A 24481-nucleotide genomic window follows, 5' to 3' on the forward strand; every position below is an offset into this window, starting at 1 on the left:
TTGTTTCAACTGCAATGATTAAAATTGGGTATCATCATCATTTATGTGTATTGACCGAATGATGTTTACGTTATAATATACTGTACCTGAAGTGAGTTGAAAATTGCAAATAGGTACTGGAAAATGACCAAATCATCGTTCACAGAAAAAGCACCTAGTACCCACGTTACTCCAAACAGCGGCAAGATGACACATATACTTTTTAACCCAATTCTATAAAAGATTTGATGTAGCTTTCATGTATAACACAAATTTGTGAATTTTATGCTATGTCGTTAAAAGAAAATTTAAATATTGGTGTGATAATACATGTTAAAGGCTTGCATTTAATTACGATATTTGACTGAAATCACTACAAGGAATAAGTTCAAACATTGCTTTCAATACCTGTTGAATAATAAAATCATTACTTGTGCTACATAAGTAAATGCAACAGTTTTATACCGCTGTCCAAAAGTCACAAATCCATTGAAAAAAAAAAAAATCCTGGTAACAAACTAAAACCGAAGAAAAAACAACAAGTTTGAGAGGAAAACAACGAAACAACAGAACACTGAGGTGCAACATAAACAAACGACAATGCAAAATATATAGAAACGAAATAACAGATAACTACTGCTATATCTCTGACTTGTTACAGGACATTTTTAGACAAAATTGTGGATTTCACCTGGTTTTGTGGCTAGCTAAACTTCTGCGTTTTATTGCAATGATAAATACAACGTTAAAATGACAACATTACATGACGGGAATATCGTACAAGATAAATACATAAATAAATAATATAATAGTATATTTCAACATGATAACCACAGAATAAAAACGAATATAGAAAATTAATTGTGTGTCTGTTACACGAATGCATCTGTAACACTAATGAATCAATCTAATACTGATTTGATCTTATGATAATATTACGGTAGTTAATGTTTATAAAGTTATTAAATATACTAATAACAAACTTACTTAGATTTTACTTTTAATGTTTTTGCAGCGAGCCCTCTACTGGTCATCATTTTGTACACTGTTATAGTAATGATGACGAAATTAATCTAAAAAATGCGATACAAATAAAATTGATGTTAATTTGTTCTTATATTCGGTTAATTGTGTGGTTTGTAAGTACATTGTCTTATGTGATAGGTGTTACTGCAAACGTGGCATTCTTTTGAATAATTTGTCATTTTGCAATTCGATTGTGAATTAGAATAGTTATTATTCAAAATAATCAATCGTTATATGGAATGAATCATTAATATCAAAAGGGATACTCAATTACATATGGGTTACGTTATTTAGTAATTGAATTTTTCCGCTTTTCAAACTGGTTTTGGCACGGGTTTGTCTAATATATTTGTGCTCTTTCAGGTTTAATATTCTTAAAATTTTTATACATTTTAACCTTGTTTTTCAAATATTTGTTCACACTTCTTTGAAAAAGTAATAAAAACACATGTAGATGTGATAGCCACCTATAATTCTAAGGCATTGTTTTAATTTCCAAAACATTATAATTGTTAAAAAGATAATCACAATTCTATTTATAGAGATGAAAACTTAGTCGTTTGGACGGATTCATTCTCGATATTTTATCGTTTTTACAATAACTGCTAATTATGTTTAAATTTTATCAGTTGAAAACATCACACTTTTTATGTACGATACAAAAACCTATACAAATTTTTAAAAAAATCCAACAACATATTATATCTTTTATACTATACACTAACTATCTTTTGCGAGTAGAAAAAAAACCCCGCAAACTTTAAGGTAAATCGTCCCGAATATGTTAATCATGGGTCATTCTTTTCTTTTTAACTTCAAGAAACAGATTTGAATTCAAGAAATAAAATCGCCGCGAAAAGGGCTCTTTAAGGATAAACGCAAAATAACATAACTCTGCGAAATCAAGTTGGTTAACAGAAATCTACTATAATCATTGTACTTCTTTTATGTCGAGAAGACACACAACTGCGTATTTTGAATACTATCTGTTTGTATTGCATTGGGTATACTTATTTTGTTCTTGTTTTTGCAAGAAAAAAAGTCATATTTAACTTGAAGTTTGCACAAAACATGATTACTAGTCAATTAATCATAAAAAAAAATGAGGCGATCATGTGTGAATTGAATGACAAAAATTATAACATCTTAAATTTATGATATAATTTGCATTGTGCTAATGGACTTGTTAAGTTATCGGCCTTAAATACATCCTTACATACCACGATTACAAGTAACGCTGGTCCAATAAATGCCCAAATCAGGTTAGATTCAAGGGTTAGCCAACAACTGAAATGATCAGAACAATCCTCATGTGAATTATATTAACATTGCATTATAATTACATTAGATGTATGTTTCATTATAATACGTTATTCTGATTGGCTAACTACAATAAAGTGCACAGGTAAATGAAATAAAAACTTGATAAAAGGCATGTTTTCATGATCCTATAGGTAAAAATGTAATTATAAGTATTGAATGCTTTATAGGGTTGTAAAAGCGTTGACCGTGCGCACATTTTTCGCGCTTCATACAAAATGTACTTCGGTCAACGCTTTTACACCCCAATAAATTTACAAAAAAGAGCATTCAATTCTTAAATGTATTCTTCTGGTATTGTCTGGTCCAATAAATGCCCAAATGAGGTTAGATTCAAGGGTTAGCCAACAACTGAAATGATAAGAACAATCCTCATATGAATTATATTTACATTTCATTGTGTATTCTTCTGTTCTCGTCTGGAAATCACTAATCAATCTTAGAAAGCGAGTTTGTGGCTAAATATACAAAATGATAATTTAATTTTGGTTGCCAAGGGTCTGTTGGTTGACTGACAGTGTATATTAGCTCATATACATACTTTTGTCAAGTGACAGTGACGTCATCAATATTTGTGTATGATTTGCTCCGGCTTAAAATGGAATATATAATTAAATTAAAAGGAATCTAGAAGGTCAATATAAACTGAACTGATGCGTTAGTTTTATATTTTCGTCGAATGCAATTGGATATATAGAAATGTACATATACACACAAAACATCTGTTATTTTAAATGAGATGACGCAACTCGATCTTCCAGATCAAATCAATTGAAATTGTTTTCAGTATTAAATGTAGAATTTAATTGAATCCTGTTAGTTTTTGCCAAATTATTATGCATATCTAGTAGATTGGGAATCAAATTGGAAAACACAGTAAAATATTGATCCTATATGTATCAATTTATCCTCTAAAATATATTTTTCTGACAGTACTTTGATATGTTTAGGAAGTGAATGTTGCTTCAGGTATATATAGTAATTGAAGGGTTCTATTTCAAGTCTTGTAAAGCAAGCAACTTGATATTGTGTATCTGCTAAGTATGCAGTATTTGGGAGTAAATTCAAAACCGGTCGCCGTGTGTCAGGAAAATGTACCTGGGTTGAAAAGAATTCGGACTTTAGATGTGTCAATCGGATTCTTAAAATCTAGTGTGGCATACCGGTAAATTTGGAAACTAGGTTCTTATTATGTATATCACATACAAATAGTGTCATTTAAGTATGCGATTAATTGGGCACTGCCCGTTAATCAGTCATATTATAATCATTACTGAAAATATTTTCTTATTTTTAGATAATTTGAAAACAACTTATGTGTCTACTACGTCATAATTCGAAAAGGTCTGTATACAAAGCACTAATTCATAAAAAAAACCTTTTAAAAACGTACAATTGGTCATTGCCATATCCTTTAAGTCTAGTCACACCGGCAGAAATTCCAACTATACAAGCCGGAACAACTGAAATAAAATAAAATCGCTTTAATATAGTGAAGCTTACTTACTTATGTTCTCAGTTTATTTACACAGTAATGTTCGAAATACTAATTTGGCGAAACAGTACACATCCGTTGTATTTATTACACCCCATTTTTTTTAAAGACTACTGCGTGTTTTGCCTCACCCTTTGTGATTTTGAAGTTCTTAAATCACCTCTTCTAGGTATCCCGCTTTTGATTGCTCTAATGGTTGTGTAATGCTGCTTGTCTTACACTGACGTAGAGAAAACATATTATCCAATTTTTCTAGATATCATAAAAAGATAAATGTTTGCAATGACATTTTAGTACTAATATCACCTAGCAAACAATAGTTCCGTATGGCATAGCAAATGAGTCTTCCAATTTTTGTTTTATTTATTTGATAATAAACAGCATTCGCTTTGCCAATCTTATTTCTTGGTCATAATAAATTATAATTTTGATAGATTTGATCTGTTAATTTGTAATGGTGTTGTAGATGGGTTTGATACTTACTCCAACATGCAGGTATCAGCTTATGAACTATAGATTTGGTTGGGAAAACAATGACTACCATTCTTACTATCTGAATACCTTCAGCAAGCATCAGAGCAAAATCTGTCAGGAAAATATAGTGCAGAGCAACTGCGACTGCTGTGCATACTATCTATAAATAAGATCATTAACAAAAGCATTACAAAATATCTACATGTACAATGTAATAATGTGGCCAATGTTTGAAGATAGAAAAGCAATACAATCGACATCTTACTGTTCTTAAATGGATGTCTACGAGAAAACCATGCAAAATCCAAAAAAAATTATGAAAGGGGTTGTGGAATTTTCAGCTGATTTTGGGTTCCTAGTAAAGTATTAAGTACATCTAATAGTTCTATGGTTAAAAAATGACAATTTATCTCAAATTATGTGAATACAGGGCAATTCTAGTTTAGTACCAAATTTGCTGGAAAATGTTGTTGAAAATGGACATTTTTGGTCTTTTTTTATTGAATAGTTCAAAGTATTATATGACAAAAAAAATTGTTTGGCCGTAAAATTCAGACTTTCTACTAAAATAAACTGTAATTTGGATCTTATTTCAACCTTTATCTTTGTTTTTATTTTTATTGACATAATTGTGTTTTTTTTTAAATTTGAATTCAGCCTGTACTGAAAATGTCCATAAAACCTCAAAAGTCACTCAAATTGAAAAAATATTTTGTTAAACGTTATGGTTCACTACAAACTAGTATTTCTTAACGGGATTTTGGTTGCAAATTGATATAAGCTTATTTGAATAAAAGATGAAAAACTCAAAAATATAGCTAAAATTATCTCCCTTTGTAAAACTCTTCACAATAAAAGGTAGATTTAGTGTCAATAACAGAAGGAGGGAAATCAACAAATGTGCAGAAGGATAGGAAATAATGGTATTTTAGATGAATATGGTGTAGCCAAAAACTTATTTTTATTGAAAGAGTGTAACAAAGACATAGCAAACCATGTGGCAAAGACATTCCCACTGCCACTGGGATAAGTCTGATCCTGATCAGATCACTATAGTCTAGACATGACTCATGAGGCTAGACTATCACTATCATGTCTAGCCTTAGGTTTCAGACTCACATTTTAAAATGCATATGCTGCAAACATGGACAGGAGTTGGATTGCAGTAGACAAGAAGACAAAATGAGTTGCTGCCATCCTTTCATGACCCTTCCAAATCTAGCAACGGAAATTCCAAAGCAAAACTTTCAGTTTCAGTTGGTTCTGGTAAGTTTGTTAATTTTTTTTGTGGTTAGAAAAAGCAATTTGACACCATAAAAAGACCTACTGTAGAAACATCACATCAACACATAAATATAGGAAGAAGAGCATAGACTATTTCTCTTTGGGGGAAAAAAAAGGGGGGGGGGGGGTATTTACATAATTTTCTTGAAGCAAACACTGATTTAATTTTCATTGACATACATTTATAATGATTTAAAATTCTTCTGAAACTAAAAGATTTATGTGTTTGCCTTCTAAATTTTAATAGAAAAACTTTTTTCTCTCTCAGTCTCTCTAGAAATCTATAATAATCATGATAAATATATATTCTATTACAAAGCCCTCCGGTATTAGGTCTGTTCGCCCTGAGTTTGTTTGCCAAATTGTCAATAGAGTCCATTGACTCTGTTTTTTTTCTCCTAATTTAAAAAAAATGGTTGCTTCAAATCCATTTTTTTTAAATACAACCCATTGAAATAGAAAACATTCAGTAGATAGATATAGGAAGATGTGGTATGAGTGCCAATGAGACAACTATCCATCCAAATAACAATTTGTAAAAGTAAACCATTATAGGTAAATGGACGGCCTTCAACACAGAGCCTTGGCTTACACGGAACAACAAGCTATAAACATGATAAAGGACCCCTAAATTACTAGTGTAAAACCCTTCGAACAGGAAAATCAATGGTCTAATCTATATAAAAAAAAAGGAGAAACAAGAAACACGTATAAATTACATAAACATACGAAAACTACTGTACATTTATGCCAACTAAAAAGTATGTGTGTTAACCGCACTACCCTTACCTACCTTTATTTTTATCCCTACCCTAAAGATTTTTGTGACAGGTTTTGATTAAGTACTGTTAAAGTCACAATATAGGTCCCAAAGAGTTGTGAATTTCCTGTCTTTATTCATTCCTTTACCAGTACTACATGTACATTGTACAATGCAGCTAGATTGATACAATATATGGTTCTCAAACTCAAAAAAATGTTTTACAGACTATGAGCTGGGTTTTTTTCTCTCTAAAAATTGGTTACTGTGAGACTTTTTCTTTACATTTCCTTAGTGCAGGTCATGTATCACAGTTATAAACATGGAAAGAGAACTTGTACATGTCTTTACTTCTATCGTTAAGAAAATAGAATCTGAATAGAATATGCTTACAAATGTATTCCAAATTAAAGGGCCCAGAAGGGGCAATATGAGATTATAACATTACAGATTACTCAGATAAAACAAATTCAAAATAACAATACTGAAGAAATAAATTACTTGATGATGTGATTGATATCATAGCATTTATGACATTTACACAAATAAATTATCATATCTACAAAACTTTTTTTTTTCAATGAACCAATGCATTATGTTAAGCCAACTTAATGTAGAATGTACATGTAGATGTAACTCACTGTACTGATCATGCAAATGTACAAATATACAATATTTTATTTCTTATCAACAGGTTAATGTTGAAGATGGAAAAGCAAAAAAATAATGTTAAAATGAAAGCAGATATGATAGATCATATAGGTAAATATATGATATAATTGATAAAAAAAAAATGAATCAAACAAGTCATAACAAGAGACTACTAAATAGACAGCAAATAAGACCTGTGTTGTGGCATTATTTGTGAAATATAATCATATAATATAGAAATTGGAAATTGACCAGTTACATTTTTTTATTGTAAAAACATGATAAATAATCAATAAATTAGATTAACCCTTCAATTTTAAAAGTTCAATCTGGTAAACAAAAAGTAAAAATAACACACAGAACACTCAAATTATTATTTTATGATCAATTGAGGGCCATATCAGTACAATTTATACAACAACATTTTCATTACTCATCATTGGAATTGTTCTCTTTATAAGAATTAAACCTAGAAAAAAATATGTGTTTTTGTCAGATTGACACTGAGATCCTCATTTATAGTATACATTTATGGTAAACCTGAAGACTACATTTGTATTTTTCATTTTTGAAAAAACACTTTTACCATTATTACAGCTATTTTCCTAATGCGTGTAGAGTAAAACTTTGGTAGGTTTGCTTGCTCTGTTTGTATAAATATTGATTCAAGCTTTGTAATTAAGGTTGATATCTTCAAACAATAAATATAGGCATATTTGAACCTGTATGGAGTACTTTTAAATTTGATTAGACGTTATGTCAATTGCAATTGTACAATATACAAACAAACCATGCAAGCTAACCGAAGTCTTAGATTTACATGCCTTAGAAAATTAGCTGTAAAATTAATTATATATTTGTTTCCAATGCTTATTGTTTTACCAATTTCAAATGTTTTGGCTTGTTTTTAAATTGGTCTATATCACCTAAAGGGTCAAAAGGGTACAAATTTATATGGGGTTCTTTGATATGATAAATCTAATCATGTCTTTTAGACTTTAGATTTTGGATATTGGCACAGATCCTGATGAAGGTGCAATCTCTGCATTTGTAATAGAATGTACCCTTGAGCTGTTGTTGAAGGTTGTACAGAGGCATTACATTCATTTCATTTGAACTTTTGTGGATATTTGTCTCATTTCCAATCAATACTCATCTCCCTATTTTTGTATTGTCATAATGTCATAAATACAAGATGAAATCTACAAAATTAACTTCATAAAAATTAAGTTTGCTGCAGCTTGGAATAAGAAAAAAATCAAATTTAGGTCCATTTTTAGCTAGTATACTTTATTTCTTATTCTTTGTACTGGAATGTCAGAGTTGTGATAATGGAAAAACATTTTACACTAAGACCAAGGTAATAATTAATTTCTTTTTAGGAAATTTCAATCATTTAATGGATAACAATTGTTTTCTTATTATTTTTTACAGACATTTGGTGATCCAAAAATAACTGGAGTTCATGAAAGAAGACTGATTGCTGAGACACATTTTTGTTGATAAACATGTTTATGATGAAGAAAAACTTAGATAATATTACTGATACTTGAATAAGGCTCTGATCTGTCTTTGAATTTTCCTGTTGATGTTAAAAAATTGCAAGCTCAAATAAAAATAAATTGAAATGGAACTCATATGCTTTGAAAAAAAGGAAAAAAACGGCATTGTGAATCTCACTGAAAACCACCAAGTCAACACACAGTTGCAACACAAATGAGAAGAGAGAGATATTTGCTAGGAAATAGAATGTTCTCACTGTCTCACCATCAGCAAGGCTTTCTCATCAGCGAATAAGAAGTCTAAAATTACTTCTGTATTAAAAGGTCATCAGTATTGAAGACAATAAAGAAGATTACGAATGTACTTGGCCATTTGATAAACATAATAATATTTTCATTTGTCAGAAATTGTTTCTTAGATTGACTAACTAGTTTTATTGATTGAATTATTAGTAAATTACCTTTCATAGTTCATGTAGTTACATGTATATAAATTCTTGTAAGAAAGTATGGAAACTATTTAATACTTCCCTAAATTCCATACCTTAATACAACTTTAGTAATTAGCAAGCTGCATTAACCAAAAATAGGATTACTAGGAAGAAATGAATGGATTTTACTCTTTAAAGTAATAGGGACAAGTGAACTAAAGGAATTTGGAATAAAAAAAAATACCAAAAAAAAATTGTCGTTGGCAGCTCCCCCCCTTTTTTAAGCCTAATGCTTACTATTGTTTGAGACACAAAAACCCAATTTTCTATTTGATTTACCTATATTGCATGTTACAATCTGTATAATTCAAGTATTTATTTTTGAATGCTTGGTTTCATTAAAATATGAGACATTCCTCAATTTATTGCGAAAATACAAAAAAAGGGGGGGGGAGGCTATCTAAATGATCAATAAAATCTATAAAATTAATTTGCAACCGAAATCCCTTCAAAATATTTTGAACCAAAGAAAATGCAAAGTATTTCTGAAATTTAGGGTAAATTAAAGCGACTTTTGGGCTGTAGTGTCTGTTTTAGTGTGATTTGATGAAAAGGCCATATTTTTTATCATTTTATGTGTTTTGCCACACCCTTATTTTCTATATATATCATTATGTTTAATAAATTATGTGATTTATACTTCATACACATCCTATCTGTGCTATTTAAACACTCAGAAGTATTATAGTATTTATTTCTATTTGAGAAATTTATGAAATCTATGCATTTCAGTAAATGCATCTATAAATAAACTCGAAAATACCCTAAATCCCTATCGTTGCCATGGTTACCAGCAGTGTAAGGGCTTCAAACTTGCATGACTTTCATATGAGGTCAACCTGAACATGTCAGCAAAGTTTCATCAAAATCAAACAACTTTGCATGGAGCACCATCTGCATGGTTTTCTCATAGATGTCCATTTAAAAACGTTTCAATTATCGGCATAGGTCGGAGTTTCTTCAAGAGAAATTGTTGCCAAACAGCCAGTGGAATGGTATTAGTACATTCTATGTTTCGAATATGAGAAATTATTCAAAACTATTAAATATGAGCAAAAATTTGGTCACTATTGTTAGTTGACAGATACGGACACTTATGATTAAAATATGTATTTGAATTAACAACTGTATTGACTAAGTCAATCGGGATGTTGAATTAAACCAGCTTTCAGTTCGAAGGCTTATGTCTGGCTTCGACTAACGATTTTGAATATTAATATGGTATGTTTTTCCTCTTTTTCAGTTTTGAATCACATGTATCACCAGTTATATATTATATGACTACTTCCTTAGTTTTCTTACTTTATTCTCTGTTCGTGTTATGCCTGCTAAGAATAGTATATACGACAGAATTAATGCCACACATAAGTTCATCAGTGTTTTTGTTCTATCATTTCCCAAGTACCTGTAAAACAGTATCTGACAAATCAACTTTAAAATCTTTATCATATCTTTGGAAGTTTCTGCATTGTTAAAAATGTAGCCCATATCACCTCATTACATTAGCTATATTTTGCAAAACCTTTTGGGAATTTATTTCTCAATGCTTGGCTTTATAAATATTTTGATATGAGCGTCACTGATGAGTCTTATGAAGACGAAACGCGCGTCTGGCGTACTAAATTATAATCCTGATACCTTTGATAACTACTCTGAAACTTCATAATGTATTTGGCCTTTTTTTAAACTTGATTTTTATTCTAGCGTCACTGGTGAGCCTTTTGCAGACACAACGTATGTCAAGTGTTCACATTTCAAACCTGGTAACTTTGGTGAGTTTTGTTATGGAACAGTATTTCGTTAAAAAAGAGAGGAAAAATAGCACGGGGCTATAGTTGAAAAATAAATTATTAAACATCATAAACCGTGCCAACAAAATTCCTTCAAAACAGAACAAAAAAACTCAAGACAAGAATTGAGGAAACGAAGATATTTATCAAGAAAGAAAAAAATATAAAACTACATCAACAGATTTAGCAAACCATAACTCATTAGAAAGGAGTGGTTAATCGAATTTGGTGATTTCATAGACATGGAACATAATATAAAAAATGGAAAACAACACGTTTTATAATTTATTGCGTCCGAAGCGCTTTTCTGGATTAACCTTCATCAGGAACGCTCAAAGCCAAACATTTGAAATCCGAAGATGTATAAGAACCGAAAATCGTTGAAGAGCTTTATGTCAAAAATACCTAAAATAAATAGCCAAATTCATCTAAATCCAACTTTGCCTGAGGGAGTTGAAACCTTAGTTTCATAATAATTTCAAAATTTATAAACAGACAATTTTAGTAAAGTTTGTTAAATCATGTCAGTACCGAAGCACTGACTACTGAGCTGATGATACCCTCGGGGACTGATAGTCCACCAGCAGAGGTATCGACCCAGTGATGTAAAAAATGGAAAACAACACGTTTTATAATTTATTGCGTCCGAAGCGCTTTTCTGGATTAACCTTCATCAGGAACACTCAAAGCAAAACATTTGAAATCCGAAGATGTATAAGTACCGAAAATCGTTGAAGAGCTTTATGTCAAAAATACCTAAAATAAATAGCCAAATTCATCTAAATCCAACTTTGCCTGAGGGAGTTGAAACCTTAGTTTCATAATAATTTCAAAATTTATAAACAGACAATTTTAGTAAAGTTTGTTAAATCATGTCAGTACCGAAGCACTGACTACTGAGCTGATGATACCCTCGGGGACTGATAGTCCACCAGCAGAGGTATCGACCCAGTGATGTAAAAAATGGAAAACAACACGTTTTATAATTTATTGCGTCCGAAGCGCTTTTCTGGATTAACCTTCATCAGGAACACTCAAAGCAAAACATTTGAAATCCGAAGATGTATAAGTACCGAAAATCGTTGAAGAGCTTTATGTCAAAAATACCTAAAATAAATAGCCAAATTCATCTAAAGCCAACTTTGCCTGAGGGAGTTGAAACCTTAGTTTCATAATAATTTCAAAATTTATAAACAGAAAATTTTAGTAAAGTTTGTTAAATCATGTCAGTACCGAAGCACTGACTACTGAGCTGATGATACCCTCGGGGACTGACAATGTCATAACAATGTTAACAGGTGGTCATTTTTATACATAATTTTTGTATTCGTTATTTGGCATTTCATTAAACCATGATTTAAAACGCATGTTTTGGCATTTACAATTATAGTGGATCTCTCTGGTAAATCATCTGTATCTTGTAAAGTAAAGTTATCAACAGACACTCACAATCAATATTTATGGATAAGGCAAGATATAAAGCTAAACTAAACGAAGCAGGGCTATCAATAATCGAATGGTGTATTCACAGATGAGTCTTTTTACACAAAATAACATTCAATTGACCAACATTGTACATACAATTAATAAAGCGTTATTTTCCGATTTCAAAGAGGAAAACACTGTTATTATAATGTTTGAGTTAGTATTGAGGTTGCTGCCTTTTTTTTTAGACAAGAAGAATAAACTATTTTTTTTCCATCTTAGGTGTTGTTTTTCTTGTAGATGGAATAGGGCTACGTATACATAAAACACTTTTTTTATAATTTAGAAGTGCACTGATCTGATCAAAATCATGTTATGTGATTGTAATACAAAGACAGAGATATCTTTCTATTATCACAGTGATCCATTACTTAAAAATATTTTGAAGGTTATAATTTACCACAATGTAGGTTGACTTTATTGAATTGTGCACTGTATTTAAATGAATGGCACGTAACGTCTACATAATTGGTCGCACATAAAGCCTTTTAAATTTAAACAAACATTAAGTGCTTGAGAAAAGTGTTGATCTATAATTAGTATTTAATTGTTATAAAGTATACTGACAGTAGGATAACCGTGGTCGAATTATTCTGATAAATACATTTGCGTACAAATTCATTACACATAATGTGTTTGTTTTTAAATTATTGCTTTTCCGAATTAGTATATATAAGAATTGATTGATTGATTACATGTAATGATTGAAAAACAATCTTTGCGTTCAGCTGATAATGTTATATTTTCGTATTCTATATATTTATATGTATATCATATGATCCATATTCTCTCTATTCTTTATTTTCGTTGCCCTTTATTTCAATTTTTCCCATTAACATCTACTCTATAAACACTGTTTCGACACTCATAGAAATATATATATGTCAAAATAGATACGAGCAACTTACCTCCAAAGGACAAAATGAATTAGAATTGTAATGACTAGAAACAAAATGGACACTCCGCATCCGATGGCTGATATATAACTTAGTGGATCATGGTGAGAGGATGGCTTGAAAAAATGTAAAAAGGCATTTAATCAAAAGTCTCAAATCATCAACTGACAATTTAAAATACATCTTAGAAATAAGTTATGTATATGATCTAAGGTTATTTTTAAAAACTGTGTTTACTCAAATTATAAACAGAGTCAGGTACAAATCAATCGTTGTTAGTCATGTGTGTTTTTCTTTTTAAATATGTTCATTATTATGTTTTGGATTAAATGCGGCGTTCATTTGCTAGTATACATTATTATTATGAAGCAAGACTAAGATAAAGCCCGCCGCGAGCTCAGGGGGTAATATTTGATAACTGCATTTGAAGAACAATTATAGTGGTCTTTGTTTGTTTGCGGCTCTTTGATTAGGTTGTTGTCTCTTTGACACATTCTCTGTTTTCATTCATTATTCAAATGTCAAAATACGAAAAGTGGAAGATATCAACAATATATTCAAACTCATAGGTCGAATTAAACCTGTCAAGTCTTTGTCAAAAAAGAAGGAGCACGTCGATAGCAATCAGCAGTCTACAAAACACAACACCTACGAACATAGACGACAAAGTACAGAATGGTGAATAACAATGCAAATTCATTCAGATATAACGTATTGATTTCTGTTCCAGCAGATTTAAGTCAAGACAATCCTTCAATCCTTCAATTCACTATACATGTATTGAGAACATAATTGCATTACATTTTTAACCAAAGCAACACATTTTTCAAACACTATAACATGTATAATTCGAGTTTTTTGTAGAATATGATGAAACAAAGATGAAGTTTTGTCGGCAAAAAGCAAAACGTCTGCTTAAACGTTGATAATGCGGCTCATTATTCATACTTTTATACGTGTGAGTAAATTAATCAAAGACACACAACTGATTGCTACATTGTTTTATCTGACACATGTTTTTATATCGAATACACTTAAGTGTTGCATTGCGGTACTTATGCGTTTTCCTTTTAAATAAAATATTTGAAAAAAATAAAGTCACTCAAAAATTGTTCATTGCAGATTTGAAACCTTAACCAAGTTAGTATGTAAGATGAATAAATTAAAAAAAATATAGATATATACAGTATCCTTGTGACGTGTTATACCCACATAATGAACAAAATTAGCCACTTGACTAACTGCAATTAGGTATCTAAGTGGACGTTAAAGATAAATTTGTTTCGTGTTATTACTCTTTCAAATGATAAGAAAAATAATGAAATAAAACATGAAAATGTTCTGTATCACACTATACTTCTTTTTTTTTTTATCATATTGCGAACATAAAATAGTTAAGGAGCATGTGATAGGAGGAAAAATAATTCAGTTTTAAAATTACGTTAAATTTCATGGGAAGTATATACCAATTAGTTAATCTAAATATGTAATCATTTTCGAAACATATATATATATATAGATATGTTGAAAATATCGTGAAGCAACATTCTGACATCAATATCTTTTTTTTTAAATCATCTATGAGTTTGACTGTCCCTTTAGTAACTTTCGCCATCTTTTTTCATATTACAAGTTTTATGTTCTTGAGTTTAGTTTAAACATATTTTATTGTTCCAAAAAGAGACAAATGGATTAGACACAAGTTTTTAAACTTAGTAACGTGTTCTTGAGTTGCATTCATTACTTATGAGACATTAATTGTACCCGTATATTCACTCAAACAATACGAATACATGTCGACGGAGATTTTGGTTATTGAATAATATCTTATAATTTCTAAGTAAAAAAATATATTTCCAAATGTGTTTAGTGATATCTTATTGTGGATCTTTTATATGTTAATTAGCATAAATAATTGAACATACTGTCTTTCCTGGACTCATCAATATAGCAAAATTGGTGGTATGATTATATTCACATATCGTATAAGAATCTGAAGCATCAACAACTTGTGAACCATAAGACGACCAAGCTCCGTTTACAGTATTCCTATAAATTAAGTGTAAAATATGTATTGTAGTTGTACTAATATTGCAGAATTACGTTTCAGGCTTTCTGTGAAAACTTTACATTCATGTTAAAATTATCTCATTTTGAAGTAGTTTTAAAAAAATGATGATTAACATAAAACTAAAAGTTTAGAATACAGAGTGATCATGCAACACAACTAAAGAATACAAAGAAAATAGAAGAGGAATCAATATCGAGTACCATCTATGGTCCACAAAGAAAGAAAGGCGTCCATTCCAAATATCGTATCTGTATTGATATTTTGATAAATCTTCAATATAATACCTGTAATATGTTACATGAGTAACGTGCGTACAACATCAATCCAAACACATTATTTTCGTTCAGAAGACACGTATCAATTGAAAAACAAAACCAGTTCATGATAATTAAGAGTTGAATGGTATCATATCTGCCTTTCCCTACAATATGTGTCTGTTCTTTTTTATCTTTGTTTTATTTGAATAACAGGAAGCAAAAAACAGTAGGATTATTTTATTCTTAATTTATTTTCTTCTCATTTTGTCATGCGTGGAATATTAAGCTTTCTATGCATTATGTCATTTGATGATTTTTGTAGTCGATATGGTTCATATTCAATCTGTTGGTTTTTGGTATATAGTAGCCTCCTTGGCCAATATAACAAATGTCCTTTCTTTTTTAAAGACTGAGATACTTACGGAGTACTAAAATTCCAATGTCCACAGAATGGTTTGGTGTACTTTCCCTTGTTAAATAGAATACATGTATTTGAAAACACATTTAGATCTTTACATTTGAGGAATGTCATCATTTTTTGCAAGTTTAGGTTTGATATACCAAAAAAAAAAACATATCGTGAAGTATTAATTTCAGATTTGTTTGGAGTTTCATCATTATATTTCTTCATATAGTTTATGTTGCATGCAATATTGTTCTGATAATATCACGAATACCCACGATACAATTATTAATAGAAAAAAAAAGTTTTTGTACCTTTCAACTTAAAAAATAGGCGATAATTGTTGAGTCAAACTGGGGACCTTTTGTTAAAAAAAGGAGTATATACGGCAATACTATACTTAAATGCATGTACAGCATATTGTATACATGATATAGAAATAATAACTTTGGACAGAAACGATAAACGTTTGCTAGTTAACATCAATTACACGTATTATATACTCCCAGTCACAAGTACTAGTAAAACAAGTGATTGTTACTTTTAAACACAACTTATAAAGTGAGCACAAGGATAATAGTCGTACCAACAGAGGATTTTTGTGCTAAAATAAGAAGTATTTATCATGTTTACTGCAATGCTGTATTAAAATGTACAGCATGTTGTATATCTGATATAGAAATAATTACTTGCTTATACAAATCGAAAAAGATAACCTTTGCCAGGTAAAATAGACTGCACATATTGTTTACACTCTGTTAGTTCAAAATATATGAGATTTAGTTAGACCTAACTTTGACAGAATTATAAACACAGAGACTTTAAGAATATTTTGGATTCATTACTATTCATTGGATACCAATTTTCGTGGATTTCGTGGGTACAGGTAACTCAAGAAGTTAAAGGTTCAACGAATGTCAAATTTTCTACAGGCTTGTATGCAGATCTCAGCAAAACCACGAAATTAAATATTCAAGAACATATATAAGTTTTCCTTATTCCGTGACCATTGATACCGACGAAAAAGAAATGAAACTACAGTAATATTGCTTACCAAAAGGTGTTCGAACTTTATGATTAAGGAATAATTTGAACAAGGTGTACCATGAATCGTAAAGTCAGCTACAATAGAATTAACATCATAACTCCCATTAAATGACTTTATTTCCCTGAAAATAAAATAAACCGACTGGTAATTTATTATATTTACAATTTAAAATCATTTTATGATGATAGTTTTGTTATGAATAGTCGAGTGTTTTGGAAGAAGATATTTTTTTTAAATATGCATCGAGAAAAACTGATAACAATGGTCTTAAATAAATTTTTAAAAAAGACGAATAAAACTTTTTTTTTATACAACATGAATAAAAAAAAATATTTATCGGGTTAAGCTTAGAGTGAAACATTTCCGGGTATACAAAATTGACAGATCGCCATATAGTCTTCAAGTTAATGGGATCAATAAGTAATGAATACCTAAGCAGCGTAAAATGTCTTCCACAGTTTTAATTGTTTGATTTTGTAACTGATGAAATGGTGAACAGAAAAAAAGTATGAGATATACATTAAGTTTGTTTCAATATCTTAAAATTTCTGCACAGAAAAAAACCCCCAAAAAACCTTAAACTTACCCATTTAGAATAAGATACTCCGGAAAAAAACTTGAAATATTTCTATAAAATGTGCTACTGTATCCCGTCTGACCTGGAAAACAAATACTGATAATGCATTTTATACCGTTTTATAAAGTTTCTGATACATCCATACCTATACTTCTCTATGACTTTCTCCCATTAATATCAAATTCGAAAATGAATGGTTGTTTGATGGCTCCTCTAGATGTAACGCAAATGATCCATGCCTATTTTCAGGAAGATAAACGTGGCAAATATGTTCTGCATGTTTAGGACGAGAACAAATAGGCAATATGCAAGATAGAAAGGTCATACACTAGATTTCGTCCGAGAAGAAGGTCGGAGAAAGTAACACGGCCACGGTGAAAATATTGATATATTAGATACGGACTGCAATTAAGCTTTGTCACCATCGGAACCGTCAAAGAATTGTTACAAAGGTTTTTTTATGTTCAAAGATCACTGTATCCTCTCTACACGAGACATTGGATTTGACGTCCTAATTCCTAACCGACGTGACTGCTTATTTGTATATCTTGCACAGTCAATCTGATGATCAACTTTGTAGAGGGTCACCATCGGTCGGATGAAGACCAATGGTGCTATGATTACGCACTGATATATAATTATAGAGCATCATGTTCTGATTTCATTCTGTATTTCATTTTATTTTCTTCTATTTGCATATCCTTATAATGTTTTAATTGTGTGATCCGATTCATGTGGGGTCCATGGTGTATGAAAGTAAACAATCAAAATCAAAACGTATCTGCTGAACATTGTGGTCTTGGAAAAGAAACTCATTTCAGCTGCGTATCATTTTCTTAAGTTCTATAGATATGTTTAACTGTCATACTCAAACCTCAAATGATTACAACACGAAATATCAACAATGTTGATTTATTACAACAGCAACAGCGTATTAAAGTGTCTGTCGACTGTAAATCAAATGAACGTTAAAATTCTTCTTTATTGCAAACGGTTCATTTTTTTGTCTTGCAAAATATCTGGTCTTGAGTACAAGATATAAAAGTGACTCAAGATTCAGGTGTCTTGCTATGTGATATGAAAATAATATATTTACCGTTGCATATGTTCTTTTTCAGTTTGATTTCAGTCGCTGATTCTGCTATCCACGAGTTGGACGTTTTCTGGCGATCAGGAACAGTTATCTCATCCACACTTGCCTTTCCTACTTGCATTACTGCAATAATTGATGGATATGAACAATTTTTTGGAATGGATAAAATAAAAACCACATAAACATTTCAAATTTTATAAAAACATTTGGTAACTCTGTAAATGGTTCTTTAATGTTTCTACTAGTAAATTTGTAAGAGCTTATTTCGTCATATTGTGGTAACCGTTTGTATTTAAAAAAAGTCAATGTCATCAAATCAATTTGAATTAATATATGAAATGAATGTGCTATTTATTAACAACATCATTTAATTTTAGGCATGCTGTGTGTTCTTATTTGATATGTTCTCCTTTCTACATTAAAAAAAAATGATGCGTGTATTATTTAAGGTGGTACCTAACACTACAGGGAGATAACTCTCTAATATCAGCTAAACGTTTTAATTACGTTGCGTTGTGAAGGCAATATAAAGCTCCTCAATAATCAAAATTAGTGTTTGTCAAACTGCTATATAACCAGTGTAATTTTTCTGACAAAACGGTTGGTTCAAAATTTTTTAAATTTTTATATTTTTGTAAAAGTGTCAAAATAAATTCTTTGACAAAATTTTATGAAAATTAAACGAGCCAAATTAATTTTAGTGAAAGTGTTGGGTACCACCTTAAGGTTCTAATACAAATTTCTGTGTAATAATATAGATTAAAAGGCTATCGGAAAGATAAAAAAATAAAAGTAAAACCGCATTGTTATATTATTGAAACCTTCAAGTATATTATGTATTGCAAGTAAAAATGTAGTAAAAGAAAATGATTATTTTCATTTATTATTACAAGTGTAAATTGTCTTTCCGTTTTTACTCACGCCGATTTTATCACTCGTTGATTAGGGACTTACATTTTCCTCGGAATTCATTTGTTTTGTGATTTTACTTTTTAGTACACAGAAAGGCAAATACATTCACATTAACACAAACTCATAACTAATGGAAATCAAAATCAACCGTTGCACATGAGTCAAAATAGTTTAAAACGTACCAACATTTTTCTTTGCAACGACTAAGGAATAATTACTGTCAATGACTTCATTAAAAGCATCATTATATTCAGTAACTGCGTTTACAAGTGGAGTTACACCTCCTGAACCCTGAAAAAAGTATATGTATATAAAGTTAAACAAAGTTTGCAATTTATCGCGGTGATACTATTCCATAACTTTTAATTTTGTCAGAAAATATAATTCACACACTTGCAAACTGTTTGGATTTTGAGCTCTGTTTTTCAATAATTATTTGTTTTATTCGATCTTTTGGTTTTTGTCTCGAAGAGCTATCCGACGTGTTTTGTTAATTGATAGCGTTTAACATTGTGAGTTTTTATGGACTGTTAATTTTTGAATTTGACTTAGATTTTTTTTGTTATACTTTTTGCACACAATTAAGATTTGGAAAATTTCAACAAATAAATGCTGTTTGTGGTATTTTTTCAACATTATAAACATTATTAAGGACGGCAATAAAAAAAGGAGGTACAACTTTCCAAATATACATCTTATTGCAAAATGTTAACCTCATCATTAAGTTCTTTCCATTGCCGATGGTTTCTTTCATCAAGTAAATTGTCGCATAGAGAACCAAAAATCTGAAAAGCAAATGATTTTAATTTGATAAGATATTGCCTTTACATTGTATGTCTAATTTCTTTTACATTGTACTTAATCTTTCAATAAAATAATTACTTTGTGTGTGATTGATAAAATTACAAAACATGATTAGATGACAGTGTTCTAAACAATTTACTAGCATACTTAGTTTTTTTTTCTTTATATATAAAGCCTGGTTCTGCCCTTTCGATTGAGTACCCTATACTTTTATGTTCAATAACAAAATAATAAGCTTAAAAAATTATAAATTTAAGGACATTTTATGTTGTCAATTATGTTGTTAATGATTTAAATAAGTTAGCTAGATATTGCAGACAAATTGTATTTGAAAAGGTTCAAGATATCTTATTTGATGACACGTATGATTTTAAATATACCTTATTCATTTAAAGTAATGTAGATAATTATATAAAGAACGATATTTAATCTTTTCGATACAATTTACGTTAGCAGAATAATTAAATTCATTCATTAAATCATATCCATTTTCATACACTAGCTTGTACTTACATTATCTGATTGTGTATATGTTGTACGCTTTCTTTTTTAACGGATAATTTTAGGTTTTTTAGTCCTTAGAAGAATGTTTATTATTTGCTTTAACAATATCGTCCTATTTAATTTGAAATAGCCTAAGGGTAATTGTGTTATTATTCAACGTCCACTTTCATTTACCCCTATTTTCTATTTATTCAGAATTCATATTACATTTTAAAGGTTCTGGTAATTAGAAATAACTGTATTATGTCTAGTATCATCGTTCCATATAAGATTTAGTTAGAATTATATATGACCTATGCAACTCACCTCTAGTTGATCCACTTCAAGTTTATCTGATTGTACGGTTACATATTTGGCAATATCATTCAGTACATCTGATGATGTAAGCAGGTCGCCTGACCGCAATTCATCGTTATCGTGTGTTATGTTCTCTAGATCTTTCAGAATAATGGTTAGATTATAATCACTCTCTCCAGACAATAGCTGAGCTGTCTAAAAGAGTTTAAAACTTTATAAGATAACCATACTTTGTTTAATTAGATTGCTGCTCCATAGTTAGATACTCAAATGCAAAAGTTTATTAATTAGTAATATCGTATATCTATTATCATAACATGCATAAGTGTAATGCTGTTCGTCTTCTCACTTTTGTTCATATTTTTACATTTTTTATTTGAAGGCCATTGATGGGTCTTTATTGAAAAAAACGCGAGTCTGATGTATAAGTTTTGTGTTTATGATGATTTAATTGTCCCTCAAGTAACATCGCTTTTTAAAATCTAAACATACGTCGTTAATCCTTTAATAGTATATTAAATGTTTTCAAAACGCAAGTTATGTAACTCTACTAAGACTAAAGAGTTGCAAGGACATAGAACAATGATTCCAAATATATAACGAGACTTATTCAATGGGATATATGTGTACCAACTAAGAGACATATATAAACTAAATGTCAACATTCTTCATTTTTAAACCCATAGACACTAGACAACTATAAATTGAAATATAGCTATTTAATCTTGGAAACTGTAAGATATCCTTTCCAAAAAAGGATAGGAAGAACCGAAATAACACAATATATCAATCTGCGTCGTATAGAGAATACTTTCACACAAGGTGCATGAGTTCACACAATACTGCAAGTGTACCACTGAACCTGTCAGATATTATATATGTATGTTGTTTGTTTTCAATGGAGTTGAGGAGTGCATCGTTTCTTATATTCTATTATTGGTCATGACTTAATGTATGGTATAGAAAAGAATAAACTGCTGACTACCGGGATGATGGCATCCTAGAGGACTTTGTCCAGTCGTGGAATCAAAGTCGTTAGTGTTAAACATATTTTGTTATTAAAAAGATTTTGGAAAGTATTTATTCTATGCTGAACGTTGAACATGTAAATTATACTTCAGCATAGCTGCAGTAAATAATACTTTTTGTGATACTCTTGCATTAGCAGAAAAACATCCCTTTGAGAAGGTTCATTCTAAATTTTGTAAAGCAGTATTAGGACTGAAAAAGACAGCTACTAACATAGGTGCTAGATCAGAATTAGGTAGATTTACTTTGGACTCCTATATAAAAACTCAAACACTCATGTATTTTTATAGAATAAATTGTAATGATATTAATCCCCTGGTTAAAGAATCTCTACAAACAAACATAAATTTACATTCAGAAGGAATTTATTCCTGGTACTCATTTGCAAATAAAATTTTTAAAGAAATGAAAATAAACCAAGAAAATTACTCTAATAATAATGTACCTTTTAAAAAAACAAAAAATATGTTAAAATGTAATATAAAAAAGTGTGTTTCAGAGGAATATGAAAAAAATACTTTAATTAAACTTTCAAAAATGGATTCCTCATCCAAACTTTGTCTTTATGGGAAATTAAAAAATAATTGTCAGTCTGAGGAATATTTAAATTGCAATAATTTTATACATAGGCAGTTACTCTCAAAATTTAGACTAAGTGATAATTCCCTAGGCATTGAATTAGGAAGGTACAGAAACATTCCAAGAGCACAAAGATTATGTAAAAAATGTGAAGTCCTAGATGATGAATATCATTTCTTTTTGTATTGTGACATTAACATATCTTTGCGTTCTAATCTTTTTGCTTATCTAAAAGACTATGTACCATTATTTCAGCATCTTGATGCATTCAATAAACTTAAACACATTCTAAACCCAATCCCTGAACTTGTTTGTCATATTGGAGTCTTCATTAAACAGTCTTTAGAACTGAGGGAGTCAGACCCGTGTTGGCAAGGTTATGATGGTGTTTTAACATACATTTATAATTGAACTCTAATGTTCTATTATTCCATATATTGTATTGTAGTATTTTGTATTTCATTGTATTACATTGTATTTCATTGTATTACATTGTATTTCATTGTATTGCATTGTATAGTATAAAATTATTGTTTCATTGTATTGCTTGACCCTCATGGGTGTAATTTTGCAATAAAGATATATGTTAAATTCGATTTATTAATATCATGCTCCTTGATTTTGTTATTCATTGTATGAACTGTATAAGTGTATAGCTATATTGTACCGTTTTTTGTATCTGATTTAATTTAAATTGTACTTGATACATGTACGCTCTATTTCCTCTAGAATTAAGCATTTACTATAAACTATTGTGTGTAGATTTGTTTATGGTACATATACATCGACTGCCAAATAAAGGAAATATATCAAACATGAACAAAACAATGTAGTAATTGCAAATACAAGGTTTACCTGTTCTTTCAGTTGTTGTATTGATTTACTTATACAATGGATGTAGCTCGGTTCCACCCACTTTCCATCACTACTGCAGTATCTTGATGCATTACCCCTGTATTCACCAGTACAAGGTAGGACAACTAGCGTGTTAGGCTCTGTTAACCTCCATGTAGTATTAAAGTTGTCAACATTTTCTCCACACATATTTGTTGAATCTACAATAATTTAGTAAAATAGTTACTACAAATGTAAAACTTAATCTAAAAAAAATTAACAAAATAATCTAGGCAAATTTAATAATGTTTGTATCTGCTGTTTCGTAAAGTTCTCAAGTAAAAGAAAGGAATATTATGGCCAAAATCACAGAGTTGACTTCGGGTTATTTCTTTTTTTCAGTTAGAAAAGAGATAATCATGATAATATTGAGTAAAACTATATTAGTAGAATATATATTTCATAAGTGAAGTAAGATCACGGTTTCATTGGTTACCAATCCGAGAACCGTGACCATAGATTAGTTAAAAATTCTAAACTAAATTAGTTGCAAATTCAAAACTAAAACACAAACACTTTCAATACTTACGTACAAGCACATTCAATACTTACGTACAAGCACATTCAATACTTACGTACAAGCACATTCAATGCTAAATTACAAGCAATTAAATCATAAAGTACAAGCAAATTTAATACTAACGTACAAGCAATTCAATGCTAAAGAACAAGCAATCCAATATTAAAGTACAAGCAAATTCAATACTAAAGAACAATTAATTCAATACTAAAGTAAAAGCAAATTCAATACTAAAGTACAAGCAATCCAATACTAAAGTACAAGCAAATTCAATACTAAAGAACAATTAATTCAATACTAAAGTAAAAGCAAATTCAATACTAAAGTACAAGCAATCCAA

At 30.0% G+C, this 24481-nt stretch overlaps 1 protein-coding gene and 1 long non-coding RNA gene across 3 annotated transcripts in view; one reads left to right on the forward strand and one right to left on the reverse strand.

Moving 5' to 3' along the window:
* The window catches only part of LOC139486079 (adhesion G protein-coupled receptor B3-like), a 30847-nt gene that overhangs the window by 3067 nt on the left and 3299 nt on the right, over positions 1 to 24481 (reverse strand). Inside the window, exons 4-19 of one of the 2 annotated variants that reach the window (XM_071270775.1) lie at positions 23583 to 23782; positions 21129 to 21314; positions 20228 to 20299; positions 19697 to 19805; positions 18606 to 18725; positions 17519 to 17591; positions 16939 to 17053; positions 15904 to 15950; positions 15079 to 15202; positions 13166 to 13269; positions 10285 to 10387; positions 4304 to 4454; positions 3719 to 3788; positions 2226 to 2292; positions 967 to 1052; positions 87 to 213 (exon numbers count right to left, since the gene is read on the reverse strand). In XM_071270775.1, the coding sequence (XP_071126876.1) occupies positions 87 to 213; positions 967 to 1052; positions 2226 to 2292; positions 3719 to 3788; positions 4304 to 4454; positions 10285 to 10387; positions 13166 to 13269; positions 15079 to 15202; positions 15904 to 15950; positions 16939 to 17053; positions 17519 to 17591; positions 18606 to 18725; positions 19697 to 19805; positions 20228 to 20299; positions 21129 to 21314; positions 23583 to 23771 (1743 nt within the window). In that variant the 5' untranslated portion in view covers positions 23772 to 23782. Of the gene's footprint in view, positions 1 to 86; positions 214 to 966; positions 1053 to 2225; positions 2293 to 3718; positions 3789 to 4303; positions 4455 to 10284; positions 10388 to 13165; positions 13270 to 15078; positions 15203 to 15903; positions 15951 to 16938; positions 17054 to 17518; positions 17592 to 18605; positions 18726 to 19696; positions 19806 to 20227; positions 20300 to 21128; positions 21315 to 23582; positions 24026 to 24481 lie in introns of those variants that run through there. The other variant, XM_071270776.1, reaches the window with a different exon arrangement.
* Positions 4596 to 8611, forward strand: LOC139486078 (uncharacterized). Its single transcript, XR_011655472.1, has 3 exons — positions 4596 to 5560; positions 7033 to 7100; positions 8424 to 8611. It is a non-coding gene; the product is annotated as an uncharacterized lncRNA (long non-coding RNA).

The sequence above is a fragment of the Mytilus edulis genome, chromosome 8 (assembly GCF_963676685.1).
Source record: "Mytilus edulis chromosome 8, xbMytEdul2.2, whole genome shotgun sequence".
Classification (NCBI taxonomy): domain Eukaryota; kingdom Metazoa; phylum Mollusca; class Bivalvia; order Mytilida; family Mytilidae; genus Mytilus; species Mytilus edulis.